This window comes from Choloepus didactylus, chromosome 3 (assembly GCF_015220235.1).
Source record: "Choloepus didactylus isolate mChoDid1 chromosome 3, mChoDid1.pri, whole genome shotgun sequence".
NCBI lineage: Eukaryota > Metazoa > Chordata > Mammalia > Pilosa > Megalonychidae > Choloepus > Choloepus didactylus.
This window is the reverse complement of record NC_051309.1, coordinates 91,210,709-91,225,773: the sequence shown is the minus strand read 5'-3', so window position 1 is coordinate 91,225,773 and position 15,065 is coordinate 91,210,709. Positions and strand designations below refer to the sequence as shown.

The following is a 15,065-nucleotide window of genomic DNA, read 5'->3' as shown; positions in this document are numbered from 1 at the left end:
CTTTTGCTTTTTATAATTTTTTCTTTCTGTTCCTCAGCCTGTCTCATTTCAATTGCCTTATCTTTGAGTTTGCCGATTCTTTCTTCTGCCAGATCCAATCTGCTGTTGAAACTTTCCTGGGATTTTTTTTTTCATTTTAGTTATTGTGGTCTTCAACTGCAGTATTTCTGTTTGGTTCGTTTTTAAAATTTCTATCTCTTTACTAAGAGCCTCATATTGTTCATTCCTTGTTTTCCTGATGCCCTTTAGTTTTTTCTTTGTGTTTTCCTTCATCTTTTTGGGCATATTGAAGATCATTTTTTGAATGTCTTTGTCCTATTTGTCCACAATCTAGTCATCTTTGTTGATGTTTTCTGGATTTTTATCCTGTTCCTTTAAATGGGCCATTGTTTCTTGTTTGTTTGTCTTGTAATCTTTTGTTGCACACTATACATTTTAATATCTTAAAATATTAGCTCTAGCATTTATTTCCCAAGATGTCTGTGTTTTGAGTTCATAACCACTGGTGATATAACAGATTTTCCTGAGCATCAGCCTTCCTTTCAGGAAGGTCCCCCCCAAAGTGAATGCAAAGTCTTGTCCTGGGTTTGTGCTTGCTAGTGGCCTTAGGAGTTCCCTTGTTTACAGGAGTTTGAGTGTCCCCTCTACTTCCCTGGAGACAAACCTTCTCCCTTTCCTGGGTATTAGACTGCTGGACTTAAAGCAGGTAAGCCTTTTTTCCAGGCCGTCCTTCTCTGTTTCTTACAGTGCTTTCCTTGTCTCACGTTCCTTTTTATCTGGAGGACAAATTCTGACCTGGGTTAGGAGGGCATACCAATGTGGAATTTCCAAGTTCAGTCTTTCCCAGCTATAACAAGGCCAGGGAGCTAGAATGGGAGTGCTTGCTGGTTCCACACTGCCCTGAAGAGATCATGAGGGAGAGGCCAGGAAGGGTGCCCGGAGCTTCTTGACACAGCTCCCCAAAGCTGTGCTTTCTTGACCTGCCCAACAGATAGACCTCTTCAACTCTCCTCTGCAGCTTGGAGGAAAGCTACCGTTTTTGTTTCTTGTGCTGCCTTTGTCCCGGGCTATTTGGATCTGTGGTTGCCCTCAGTGATCTGAAGTAGCTAATCAGAAGCCATGATCAGTGGGTCAGCCCATGCCCACCCCAGATCTTGGGGAAGTGAATTTTTCTGTTCCTTTCTGGCACCAGCAAGCTATACCAGGGGCCATATGCCACTGCTACCTGCTGTGAAAGTGGTGGCTGGGTGATGGTAACTGCCTCTTTCAGTTTGGTAAAGCTGCCAAAATGCACTATACCAGAAATAGACTGGCTTTTAACAATGGGGATTTATTAGCTTACAAGTTACAAATTCTAAGGCCATGCAAATGTCCAATTTAAGGTATCAACAGGATACCTTCTTTGAAGAAAGGCTACTGGCATCTGGGACACCTTTGCCACATGGGAAGGCACGTGGCTGGCATCTTCTGGTCCTTCTCTCCTGGGTTTAGTTGCTTTCAGCTTCTGGCTTCAGTGGCTCTCTCAGCTCCTGTGGGCGTGTCCTTGTCTTTCAGTTTCTCTGGGGTTTCTCTGAGTTCTCTTGGTTTCGTCTCTTTCATCTTCTCATAAAGGACTCCAGTAAAAGGATTAAGACCCACCTTAAATGGGGTGGGTCACATCTCAATTGAAATCACTTAACCACAGGTTCCCTCCTACAGCAAGCAGGTCTGCACCCACAGGAATGGATTAAAAGAACATGGCCTTTTCTAGGGTACATAACAGCTTCAAACCACCTCACTGCGCCACAGAGAGAGCTGTTTACTGGTGTGTACAATAATATACCAGCCTCTTCTTCCCGCTGTTCTCTCGTTGCTGTACAGTGTTCTGCTGGGCTGCCTGGAGTTTTGAAATAGTTGATTCAGGCAGTTCCTTCCTGTTTAATAGTTGTTCTGGTGGAGGGTATGATTCCTGGAGCTTCCTACTCCGCCGTCTCCCCACAATCCTTCCTTTTCTGTTTTAACTTATTTCCACTTTGTTTTTGGGAAGTATCTAAGCTGAATGTATTGTCTTCTAAATATTGTCCTTTGCAGGTGACCTTTACTCTTTTTTATTGTTGGTTTTGGAGGGAGGACATCCAAGTTTGCAGCCTGTTGTGAGACAGATCAGGAGGCAGGCAGACGAACCATTTTGTTACAGCTTTATTACTTATTGATATTAGCATTACAATTGGCGATGGAGAATGTGGCTTAGGTCTGTACAATAAAGGGTTTGTTAAATTCACCCCTGAAATAATCAGTTACTCTCCCAGTCACTGGCAGAACTGGACAGTGGCAACCCACAGCAAGAGAAAATTAGAATGAATATTCTCATGTTGCAGACAACCCCCAAAAGGAGAGGAGACAGTAAGGAACGGAGTTAGGCATTCTCAGTGTACTTTGGTGGTCCTTCTTAGAAACAAGAATAGTCAAAGTTAAATGTTTCTGTGATCATTAATATTAATCAGGAAATTTTAGCTGATTTGTGATATGACAATGCAATTGCAACTATGAATTTTTTAATCTGTCAAAATTATTAGGACTAATGCACATGACCTAAGGACTAATAATTGTCACTACTTTTAACTTAGTTTTAGATATTAAATATAATTAGGAAATATAAGGCTCTATTTTAGAAAAATTTTAAAAATTCTAACCTGTCTTAATCCTGTATTAGTCAGAGTTAATAAAGTTTTTTTAAATAGAATCATTCAGCTGGAAATATAAATTGAGCCTCGACTTTGTGCATGTAATTATCATGGGTCTGTCTGGGTATGCCAAAAATATTTAGTTAAAAGTATGCAAGGAAGTTTCTTGAAATTTAGATCACTATTAAAAATGACCCTTCAAAAAACAAGTCAGTGAATGCTGTTTTCCTGTCATTGTGAACACTATGCAAAGTTACAGTGATAGGATTCCTGAAAAGTTTAATTGAGACAATATAGTGCTGAATGATTACGAGTATGACTTGGAGTCAGACTTAGTTTTAAATTGTCTCCACCATTACCTGGCTTAAGTCACTAATGCCTCTAATCCTCAATTTCCTCACTGAAGGTATTAGTAGTACCTACTGTATAGGATTTTATGAGATTTAAAAGACATATCCCATGTCAAGTATATGAATAGTGCCATGCATGTTGTGAATGCTTACTATATGGTAAATATTGTTTTTTATTGAAAACAATAAAAAGCAGTGTTTCTCAGTAATTTTTTTCTTCTGGGATTTGAATATGTCACATCTATTATAGGATCAACCCTTTTGAGTTGAGTGTGTTGTCAGCTCTCTTTCCCAGCTTTCTCCTTGGACAGATGAGAAACTGAGAACCAGAAAAATTTGACTGTTAGTCCCTGAGGGTGAGAAGTAGGGTCCAAGCCTCATGACTCCAGCCCCATGCTCCATCCCCAGTTCGTACATTTAAGTATATGATTTCGTATTTTAAAAAAATTCAGTGTATGTGGAAAGTGGTAAATACATCCTTAAGATCTGTAGATTTAACTGTTGACATCAATCACAAAAATTCCACCCTTTTCTTTGCTGTCTTATATATTCAGTATTATCTGCAAAGAATCAAACTCATGATTTAGTCTCTGTGCCTCTCCAGCCTTTTCTTGCCTCATTTCCCCACTTATTCTGAATTTTCCAGCCTCACCAACCTTTTTGGATTCCTCAGTCACCCCCATCTTATTCCAATTTTAAGGTCTTTGTAATTGCTCTTCTCCTGTCTGGAAAATTTCCCCTGGCTCTTTGTATTGTGACTTTTCCTCATCATTTAGTTTCATCCTTGAGTATCATTGTCATTTTTTTTTTCACAGCACCCTTCTCACTCTAGGCATTCTTTTTCACTTAATCCTTTTTATACTTCTTGCATAACATATATCACTATCTGAAATTATCTTAATTTTTAAATTAACTTGTTTAATATTTTATAAAGATAAACTCTGAGAGCACAGGAATCATATTTGCTTATTTCCCTTTGTATCACGGCTCTTAGAACATTGCTGGACATAGAATAGGAGGTCAATAAGTATTTGTAAATGAATAAATTAAAGAAATAGTTCAGCAATAGTGTTAGTTCGCAGACAAAAAATTGATTGTGTCAAAGCAGCAACACTTGTTCATTTCAGGTTAGTAAATAGGATGTAATCCTTTTTCTGTATTATTGATTGTAGATTGGTCAATTCATGTAAGATTTATATTTTGGAAGAATTTCCTTATGAAAATAAATCAGTGGATATAGGGATTTTTCTAAAAAAATTGGTTACATTTTCTGTAGTGTATTATTTACCCAACATGTAGACTGCTTGAATAACCATATCTTTATACTGTCTAAGAAATGAGCTTTTTATTTTCTGAATCATCTTATCAATAGCTCTTAATAACTCTTAGGAATAAAATATAAATCAATATATTCTGAGTAATAGGAATATTTATCTACTTAAATCTAGTTTGACAGAAGGCCCAATAATTGCCTAAACAAACACACAGTTGTGTTGTATAAACACCAACATTAAACAGTTATATACCCATCTCTAAGTAGAGGTAGAATGGCTTTCTATTCAAACGTGTCATTACTAGGCTTCTTAATTTTTTCTAACAAGTCAATTCTATCTCCAGTTTGTTGTTTGTTAAAACATAAGATCTTATTTAACAGGCAGCGTAAGTTAACTGTGAGCCCACAACATTTATCAAAATCTCAGTAGAAAAAAAAATTTTAGTGAAGAGTTCTTCAAAAATATTCTGTTTTTTGAGATAATTTAAAAGTATTCCTGTATCAGGTTAATAAACAGAACTAGTTACCTGGAGAAAAGGATACCCTTGTAGAATCGATTTATTGTTTGGTACCTTCAGCTTAATTTGAGGGAGTTTTTAAGAAATTTTGTCTATTGTGAGGGTGTAAGAAACATCATCTGTTATAGGGCTATTACTTTATATACTGTGTCCTTTTATTAGGACCCTTGGAAGAAGTTCTTTACAATATTAGGTATGAAGAATTATGGTACTTCCTTATATGTTTTTCTTGAAGAACATTGTGAACCATGTAAATTGATTTAGGTTTCCTCTTTTATATGACTGAGCCAAATTGATGACCAAAGCATGGAAATATAGAGTTCTTTTTAGTCTGAGATTTTTATTTAGCCTTTTATCCTTAGTTGTTTTTTTTTTTTTCTGTTTGTTTTTGCCATTAGTTTTTTTGTTTGGTTTTCATTCTACTTATGTTTGTGTTCTCATGTTGTAGTTTATATGTCATTTACTGATAACTAAATGCTCTCTGATATTTGGTTGTGGGGGCAGGTAGCATATAAATAAACAACCATGTATACAGTGCACATCCCTGTAAAAGGTATGGTGCTTAACCAGTATTTCAGGATACATTCAGGTACATAGCCATTATAATACTTTTTTTTTTTTTTTAAGTCCAGGTTTCATTTTCTTATTCTCATACTGCTTTACCCTTTAAGAATTATCTATTCTAAAGTTCATTCACCTTGAAATCTCATTTAAAAAAAGTTTATTTCATGACCCTCTGTTTTAGTTTTCCTGGCTGCTGAAGCAAATACCATGCAGTGGATTGGCTTAAACAATGGGAGTTTATTGACTCAGGGTTTTGGGGCTAGGAGTAGTCCAAAATCAAAGTATCCTCAAGGCGTTGCTTTTTGCCAGAAGACTGTGGTGTTCTGGGACTGGCTGCCGGTGATCCTTGGTCCTTGACTTTTCTGTTACATGGCAGTGCACATGGTGGCTTCTCCCTTCTCTTCCAGGGTCCCTTGACTTTCAGCTTCTGGCTGCTCCCTCTGGATTTCTCTTTCTGTGCGACCTATAAGGCCTTCAGTAATAGATTAAGATACACAGCTGGGCCATAATTTAACTGACATAATCTCATCAAAAGGTCCTGCTGAAGTAACCTCATCAAAAGGTCCTACTTATAATAGGTTCACACCCACAGGAATGGATTAAGTTTAAGAACATGTTTTTGTGGGATACATAACTCTAAACCACCACACCATCCCAGTCATTTTAAGAAAATTTCTTTTTCCTAACCAAAAAAAAAAAAAGAATTTAGGGAGTTTTACATTCATCCTAGGACTTAGCAATAGGTAAGTCTCTACTTTTCAACATCACATGCATCTGTGTATGATCACATAATGCTACCTGTTTTGTGTGAATTCTTAATTTAGATTTCTTCAGAGAAGTACTGCTTTCTAAAGTTTATGAGTAAGGTTAATTCAAATTTTATAAAGTCTTTAACTTTTAGATTTCATTTATTTAATTTATTCATCAAATTATTTAGTATAAGGAAATGTAGATATTCCATAATGGAATTTATTGAAAAAGTGGTGTTTCAAATGTATCATTTGGATCCAAAGTAAATATGTAAGTATCCTTTTTTTTTACTTGATTTTCAAGTCATACCACACTTTGAAACTCACAGAATTAAAAAAAAAATTAGACAATTCTTCATTAAAATTGTTGTTTCTTATCCACAGGTTTTTGGAAATGCTCCACCAAATACAATGACAGAAAAATTTTCTGATCTTCTGCAGTTCACAACACAAGTCTCACGACTGATGGTGACAGAAATTCGAAGGAGAGCATCGAACAAATCCACAGGTATTTTCAGAAGCCAGAAAAAACTTAAGTTATTTGAATTAACAGTTCTATAAAATTGCTATAAATATGAAATAGGAAATTAACATGATTCTAAACCCACAAACTTCAGTTATCTATCACGTTCTGTTTTTACAGTCACATTCTTCTATTGGATTCATTGTTTTCATGGCAACTCTTCTTGGACTGCCACCACTACTTCCCATAACCTTTTTGTCCCCCCATAACTCTTTTAGACACTTAACTTTATTTCCTTCTCAATAAAATTCCGATTCCTTAGCATGACATGAAAGGCAAGTTCATGATGCAGCCATAAATATATATATATGTATAACTTAACCTTTTTTATTTCTTGTTTTTTTTTCTTTATCTCAACCAAACTTAGCCACTTTTAGTTCCCACACATACCTGTACTCCCATTTCTGTCCTTCACTTATGATGCTTTACCAGGAAGGAGAATGTTGCCTACCTCAGAATGTCTTAAGTATTCTCAGCTTGGATTAAACCACTTCCTTCACAATTCTTCTCAATTTCTGCCATGAGAAATTTATCTTGCTCTTCTAAACTACTTATTCTTTGTACCTCTCTTTTATCTGTCAACTTTATGCATGGTATTTGTTCATGTCCTTTTATCTTCATCCTAGACAGTAAGCTGCATAGAGGTCTTTATATAACCTACTGTCCTTCCCATAGTGCTGTACATGTAGTAGGCCTTTTATAAATGCAGCATGAATAGCTATTCTTGTTCATAATTAGGAAGCTTTAAACTTCATAAAGTGTCATCCTTTTTAATCAAGATTAAAATAAGCTTCCTTTCTTATTAGCAGTTTCTAGGCTTATTAGCAGTTTATTTGAAGGAGTTCATCTTTGTTTTTGTTTTTGTTTTGTTGCAGTTACAGTTTTGTAAATACTTGTCTGACTGACAGCTTTCTTATTGACACATTAGACTGAGAAATTGAGGATGTAATCCCTGGTTCTAGTGACACCTTGGAAAATCACTTATCTGTTTTAACACATCACATTATTATTTTCCAATAATGCCTTTGTTATATAATCTTAATTTTTTAAGTTAATTTTTGTTTTTATTAAAGTTGTACAGGCACATAGTTTTGATGATTAAATAGTTGAAAGGATTCTTAAAAACAGCAGCAACCTGTCCCCATCTTGATCCCCATTTCTCCTTCGTGAGAAGGAGTCACTTTCAGCTCTTGGTATTTATCTCTGTTTCTCTAAATAACATGGTTACTGTGTGAAACCCTAATTATTCAGATTTTAGATACTGTGTTTTGACCTCCCACAATATAAAATGAGACTTTTACTCAGCAGCTACCCCACAGCTACCTCACAGCTTCATACTTACTCAATCCCCCAATGTTCAGAAATTATATTGTGACTTCGGGTCAGGTCCTCTGCTTCCTTATTCCCTTGCCATCTTCTCAAAATTAACTTCCTCAGTTTGGTAAAGCATCTTATCTTCTTCAGCAGCTTCCTGAGTAAAGATTCAGGGGAATTAGCATTTTCTTTTTATTTTTTTCAGATAATCCATGAGGGAAATTTTCTTTTAACTTGTTAGGTGAGTTCCTTCCTCTTCACCAAGGAAGGTGTTACCTTTAGGTGGACAACTTGTCTGGTACCAAGGCTTAGCCAGAACAAATTACATTAGGTCATACAGCATGGCTGTATTGCAGAAAGTGGAAACATTTAAAACCAGAGGTCAACAACCTTCCTCATTATCTGATTAAAGAAGTATGCCTGGGATATGTGTTGAATATGCAGCTGGGGTTTGCATTTAGGTGAAAAGCCTCACTCTCCCCTCTTTGTTTTCCATTCCTAAAGGGCAAGTATGAGAGCAGTGTTCCCAGTGGAGAGATCACGAACTAGTTATGAACTAGGAAGTTTGAATATTGCTTATGAGTACTTGCTGGGTCTTTATAGGAGTTGTTTGAGAATGCTGTCTTTCTACTGGGGCCTGTTAGAAGTTTCAGACCCTCTTACCAGGCAGTGGAAGCTGCCAGCCTCCTAGGAAGTTGAGCGTGGGTTCAGTCCTTCCTGCTAGGCGACAGACAGTGAAGAGCCTGTTAGCTAGGTTCTTCTCCAGGCGACCCAGGGTTAGCATTCAGGGTCATTTTGGATAATTTTGCAGCTTGTGTTATATCTAACCTCCTTTCGCTGGATATTAGGTTCTAGGTTGGAAATCATTTTATCTCAGAATTTTAAAAATCATTTCTCCTACTGCAGATTCCAGTGCTGCTATTGAGAAATCTGAAGCTTCCTTAAGTCGTAATTCTCTCTTTGATGTATATTTTTCTTTGAAGCTTTTAGAATCCTCTCTTTGTCCCTACTGTTTAAAATATCATGATAATGTCTTTAGGTATAGGTCTATTTTTATACATTATGCTGGACTCATTGGACCATTTCCATCTAAGAAGTCATATCCTTCAATTTTTGGAAAGTTTCATGAATTGTTTAATAACATCCCACCCTTAACCTGCCCTTCTGATTTTCTTATTTTTCCTCTCTTTGTTTTTTGGCTCTGCTTACTAAGAGAGTTAGTTCCTCAGCTTTAGTCTGTTCTATGAAGTTTTTTCATTTGTGATATATTTTTAATTTCTAAGAATTCTTTCTTTTTTATTGGTTTCTATTTTTTTTTCAGGAATACATTTTCTTCTCTTATCTTTCTTAGGTTTGTTTTTTTTCTTCTTTCACATTTTGTCTCCCTAAATATTGTTTCTTTTGGGTTATCTCTTTTATTCTTTGTTTTTGCCTCTGTCTTTTATGTTAGAGAGTTTCCTGATATGTCTCATCCTTGGCTATCTGCTCTTAAATAAGAATGGAGCATTAAAAAGCTGGCAGGGTAGCTTTTGAATTGTGGGCAGAGCTTGCGAATGTGCGCTTCAGTGTAAGGTTATACTGAGCCATTTCTTGGCAACTTTTCCCCTGATCTAGCCCAATTCCCCAGAGAATATCCAGGGTTTGCTTAGAAGGTCTATGTCTGACTCTCAGATTTTGGAAGCCATGTTGGGGAAAGGTCTGGGAATCCTCCACATTCAGTGTATAAACTTTGACTTTTATCTCCGTGTGCTCAACAGATGCTTGGTGCCGCTCAGTCTCGATGCCCTCTCTTTATTCCAATGAATAAATTTCCAGTCTAATATCTGTGTAGTAGGGAGGATCTGGAAGTTTAACTGCTCTTAAACACACTTTCTGTCACTCCTGCTGCGTATAGAAGTAACCTTTACCTCTGCTTCCAAAGGTACCTGGTATCACCAATTCCTGAGCCTTTCAGAAGTGCTGTGGTGCAGTTTGGTTGCTTTTCACTTGCCTACACTGCCTTTAAGATTCTAGGGTTTGTAAAACAGTTGCCACTAACCTCTCTGCTTTTTTAGTATCCAAAATTCTGTTGCTCATATCTTACTTATTCTCTTTGTCCTTAAGTGTTTTTGCCTGTTAAAAAATCCTTTTACAACCATTTTAGTGGGTTTTTAGGAGGAAGCAGAGGTAAATGCATTTGCTCAACCTTCCGTATTTAATTGAGGCCCATTATGCAGTCTTTGGAGCAATAGCCCTTAAAACATTTTTAGAATGAGAAATAAATGCTTTTATTCTGGAGCAGTACATTATATGAATTGATCTATGGCTCTTAAAGTGAGATGGTTTTAATTATATTTGCAGTCCTTGAAGCAAGTCCAGTGAAAGATGGTAAAACAGTTTGAGATAACCTCCCTGCCCTAGTCTTCTCCCTCCCCTGTCCAAAGTGGGATTTCATCTTTCTTTATCTTTCCTGATTTCAGTTAACTTCTGTGGAATTGAGAAGTTAGTATTATAAGATTTGGGATTTTATGCCTTTTTAGCTATTTCAAACAGGCAGTATGAAGGACAAATATGTTTATAGTTTCTGTCACAAAGTAACTCCTGTCATTGCATTTTCTTTCTTGAGAAATATTCCTAAATTGGATGGGGGGGGGACCCAAAACTTTATTTATACTTGTTTCTTTTATGCTACCTTTAAAAATACCTAACATGTATGCATGTAGAAAAATATTTTCTTACATTTTAAATTTGTTTTTCTAGCAGCCCTTATGATTTTGCATCCATGGGGCAATTTTTTAGACATACTGTAAAGTGTCTTAAATGGTACAAAAGATGTTGCATTGCCAGTTACAGTAATAGTTAGAAAAGGGTTTTTATTGTTGTTGTTCTTTTTTGTTGTTGTTTTTTAGCTTTTTGTTTAGAAATAATTATAGAGTCACAGGATGTTGCAAAAATAGTACATGGAGTCCTGTTTGCCTTTTTATTCACCTTCCTCCAATGGTGATGTCTTATTACCCAGATATATTTTTTTTTTATTTTGAAATAAATTCATAGTTATATGAGCAGTTGCAAAAACAGTACTAGCCCCATACACAGAATTCCATCATACCCTGACCCCCCTCCCCCAGTAGCTCAATCCACCAACTTTAACCTGCTGTCACATCGCTATTTCTTTCCCTCCCTGGCTATCTATCATCCATCATCTATTGCTCTGTCTTCTGAACATATGAGAGCTAGCTGCACACATCCTTGAACATGCACTATAATTCACGTATACACTTCCCGTGAACAAGAACATTCTTTTATGCAATCCCATTAAGCGCAGCTAAGAAGTACGAGGGATTCAACAATGATATGAAGCTTACATTCTATATTTCCTTTTCCTTATGTCTCAACTGTGTCTCTTTGAGCCATTTGTTCTCTATCCTCCAATCCCATCCAAGTTCATCCTTAGCATTCAGTTGTCATCTATTTAGACTTTTTTTTTTTTCAGTTGTGGAAACATATATACAGCCTAAATCTTGCCATTTCAACCCCTCCCTAGCCTTCCATTAGTGGGATTAATCATGTTTAGAATGTTGTAATGCTCTTTCCCACCATCCATTACTAGATATTTCCCTTCACCTCAAACCGCAACCCTACACTCATTTCTTAACTCCCCATTGCCCTTTCCCCCATTTCTCTTAACCCAAACTCTACTTGTCATCTCTATGGTTATATTCTCTGATGATTTCTTTGTGTTTACTGTGGGGCTTAAAATTAACCTCTTAAATCCATATCAATCTTGTTTTTCTTTGATACCACCTTCACTTCAATAGGACACATAAACTATGTTCTTATACTCCTTCATTCCCTCACCTTTATATAGTTGTCTAAAATTACATATTTTACATTGAGTTCAAAAACACTGATTTGTCCTTAGAGTTTGTGTATTTTATATCATGTAGGAAGTAACTAGTGGAATTACAGTTCAAAAATTATTGACTTCTATTTGTATTCCATTGTGGTTGGAGAATGTGCTTTGAGTATATTCAATTTTTTTTTTTAATTTCTTGAGGCTTCTTTTATGTCCCAGCTTATGGTCCCTTCTGGAGAAAGATCTGTGATCACTAGAGAAAAGTGAGTGTCCTGGTGATTTGGGATGCAAGGTACTATATATGTCTGTTAAAATTCTCTATATCTCTATCTCCTTTCCCTGTCTCTCTGCCAGCAGGGCCCCCCTCAGAATCTGAAGTAGGGCAGGTCTTTCATTGGCAAAGTGTCTCAGCATTTGTTTGTCTGTGAAAAATTTAAGCTGTCCCTCAAATTTGAAGGAGAGTTTTGTTGGATAAAGTATTCTTGGCTGGAAATTTTTCTCTCTCAGAATTTTAAATATGTCATGCCACTGCCTTTTTGCCTCCATGGTGGCCACTGAGTAGTCACTACTTAGTCTTATGTTGTTTCCTTTGTATGTGGTGAATTGCTTTTCTCTTGCTGCTTTCAGAACTTGCTCCTTCTCTTCACTATTTAACAGTCTGATCAGAATATGTCTTGGAGTGGGTTTATTTGCATTTATTCTATTTGGAGTTTGCTGGGCGTTTATGCTTTGTGTATTTATATTGTGTAGAAGGTTGGGGAAGTTTTCCCCAACAATTTCTTTGAATAATCTTTCTACACCTTTATCCTTCTCTTCCCCTTCTGGGACACCAGTGAGTCTTAAGTTTGGACGTTTTATTTTATCTATCGTATCTCTGAGATCCATTTTTATTTTTTTTATTTTTTTTCTCCATTCTTTCTTTTGTTCTTTCATTTTCTGTTCTGTGGGCTTCTAGGACACTGAGCTGTTGTTCAGCTTCCTCTAGTCTTGTATTATGAATATCCAGAGTCTTTGTAATTTGGCCAACAGTTTCTTTTATTTCCATAAGATCTTCTATTTTTTTATTTACTCTTGCAATGTCTTCTTTATGCTCTTTGAGGGTCTTCTTTATGTCACTTATATCCTGGGCCATGGTCTTCTTGATGTCCTTTAAATCCTTTGCCACGTTTTTGTTCCTCGATTGTAGTTCTTTGATTAATTTTGTGAGGTATAGTGTATCTTCTGATATTTTGATTTGTGTGTTTGGAGTTGGATTCTCCATATCTTCTGGTTTTATCATATGTGTTAAGATTTTCTGTTGTTTTTGGCCTCTTGGCATTTGTTTTGCTTGATATAGGGTTCTTTCAAGTTGTAAAGAAAAAGGGATATCGATCTAATTTTTCAGGAACACAGTTTGGTGATGTACACTTTCTCTAACCAGCAGATGGCGTCTGTGAGTCACCTCTATCCCTCAAGTCAGTTCTCAGCCTTGTTTCCGCGTTGTGTGGGGAAATGATTCTTGTGGGTTCAGTTGGAGAACTCAGTTTGGGTGTGTTGCTGGAGCTGTCTGCCCTGAATGTGGGGCGTGTGTACGGGTGGCCAGGGAGGAAGGGCAGTTCTAATGTTCAAATCCCCCAGGATCCCAGAGATTCAAGGCTGCCACAAGAATCTAAGCCTTCATTTCATTTCAGCCCCAGACCCTCTCTCTCGCTGATCCATAAACCACCGGACTTGGCGTAGCGTCCCTGGGTTCTCCAAGCGGATTCCCCCCTCCCAGCTGCGCTCCTCCAGGAGCTCAGCCGAGGGAATGCTGTGCTACGTCACCAGTGCACGCCGTCCCACAAGGGAAGCCCCGGGCTGCTGGGCCGTGCGGTGGCGCACTCCCCGCCCAAAGCAAAAATGGGCGAACGGGGCGTCTCAGCCCCCTCCTCCTTGCACAGTTCCTCCTTCCCAGCTCCGGGACAACTGGCGGGGCTCTGGGCTGTGGGCACGGCCCCAGGCAGGAGTTTATCCAGCCCTCCGGGGGGCCAGCTGCAAGCCGTGGGGTTTCTTTCTGCTTCCGGCTCTCCCCTCCATTCCCCCGAAGCCAAGGGTATCTGCTGTGGGCTGTCTTCCTGGCCAGACACCAAGAGGCCAGCCCAGCCCCCTCTTGCTGTGTTTTACTGCGTGGTTCCCACAATTGCTGCTGGAGCTGCTCCTTTTTTTTTTTTTTCTTTTTTAAAGAGCCAGCTGGTCTCCAAACGCTGAACCCTGGCTTCCCCAGCCTGCCACGCTACTGTGGTTCTTCCAGCCAGCTTACTCACTCGTTTCAGAATGCCGACTCCCAGTTTCACCAAGTGTACGGCCCCTCTGGAGCTAGGAGCCCTCGTCCAGCTGGCGCATCACTGTAACCAGTATTCTAGGTCACTTTCTTGTTTTTAGCTAGTGTTTTTCACAGAGGCGTTTTTTTCGCCCTGTCTCAGTTAGTCGCCATCTTAGTTTCTCTACCCAGATGTTTTTGAGATGTATTTTTTCATACCATGTAACTCTATATAGTTTTTAGTTTTAAACTTTGGAAATTCGTTAACTTCAGAATCCCTGGAGGTTCATTCCAATTTGCATAAATGTCACTTGCTCAAAAGAAACCTTATCAACCCATCTCTAGTAGGTTTTCTATCCTCTTTCCCCACACCTATCACTATCTATTCAAGTCACCTTGTGTGTTTCCTTTATAGCTTTATCATGCTCTGAAAATATCTTGTTTATTTACTTATTTATCTGTTGTGCTCACCCCAGTATCACTAATACCAGAAGAATGCCTGTCACACATTAGGTGATCAGTAAATTATTACTGGTTTTTGACATAGGGTTTCTCTCTGCTTTTCTTTAATCCCTGAAGGACTGGAGTAATGTTACTAACAGCTCACCTTCCTGATTTTTACAACAGAGTAATGCATTAAAGAACCCTGGCTATGGGAATCCTCGTTCTCTTTTTTCATTTTTAGCCCCGAACACTGGGCATTTCCTTTGGTCAGTGTTGCTATCAAAAATACTTTCATATAGATTTTTTCATTTTATGATTTTTTGGTAAATATCATAATACATTCATTGATTCTGAATCACCTGCCTCCTACATATTGTTCTGTCATTATTTTCTGATTATTTTATGGGAAGTTATCATTGAAAGGAATTTTATCATTTATTTTTCTCCCAAAAAACAGGTGAAATGCACTGTCTCCTATTATTTTGAAAGTTTGATTATATCTGTTGTCTGTAAGGTCAAGATAGTTTTTTGAGGACCACCCTGAATTTGTTGTG

The 15,065-nt window shown here is 37.7% G+C and overlaps 1 protein-coding gene across 10 annotated transcripts in view; it reads left to right on the top strand.

The window, feature by feature from the left end:
- Positions 1-15,065, top strand: part of WDFY3 (WD repeat and FYVE domain containing 3) — a 364,802-nt gene that overhangs the window by 150,296 nt on the left and 199,441 nt on the right. For all 10 annotated transcript variants that reach the window (XR_005215912.1, XR_005215911.1, XM_037830163.1 and 7 more), the window contains one exon: positions 6,502-6,625. Coding sequence is in view for 8 of the 10 variants with exons in the window: in XM_037830163.1 (XP_037686091.1) it covers positions 6,502-6,625 (124 nt within the window). In the remaining 2 variants the exon portion in view is untranslated. The remainder of the gene's footprint in view (positions 1-6,501; positions 6,626-15,065) is intronic.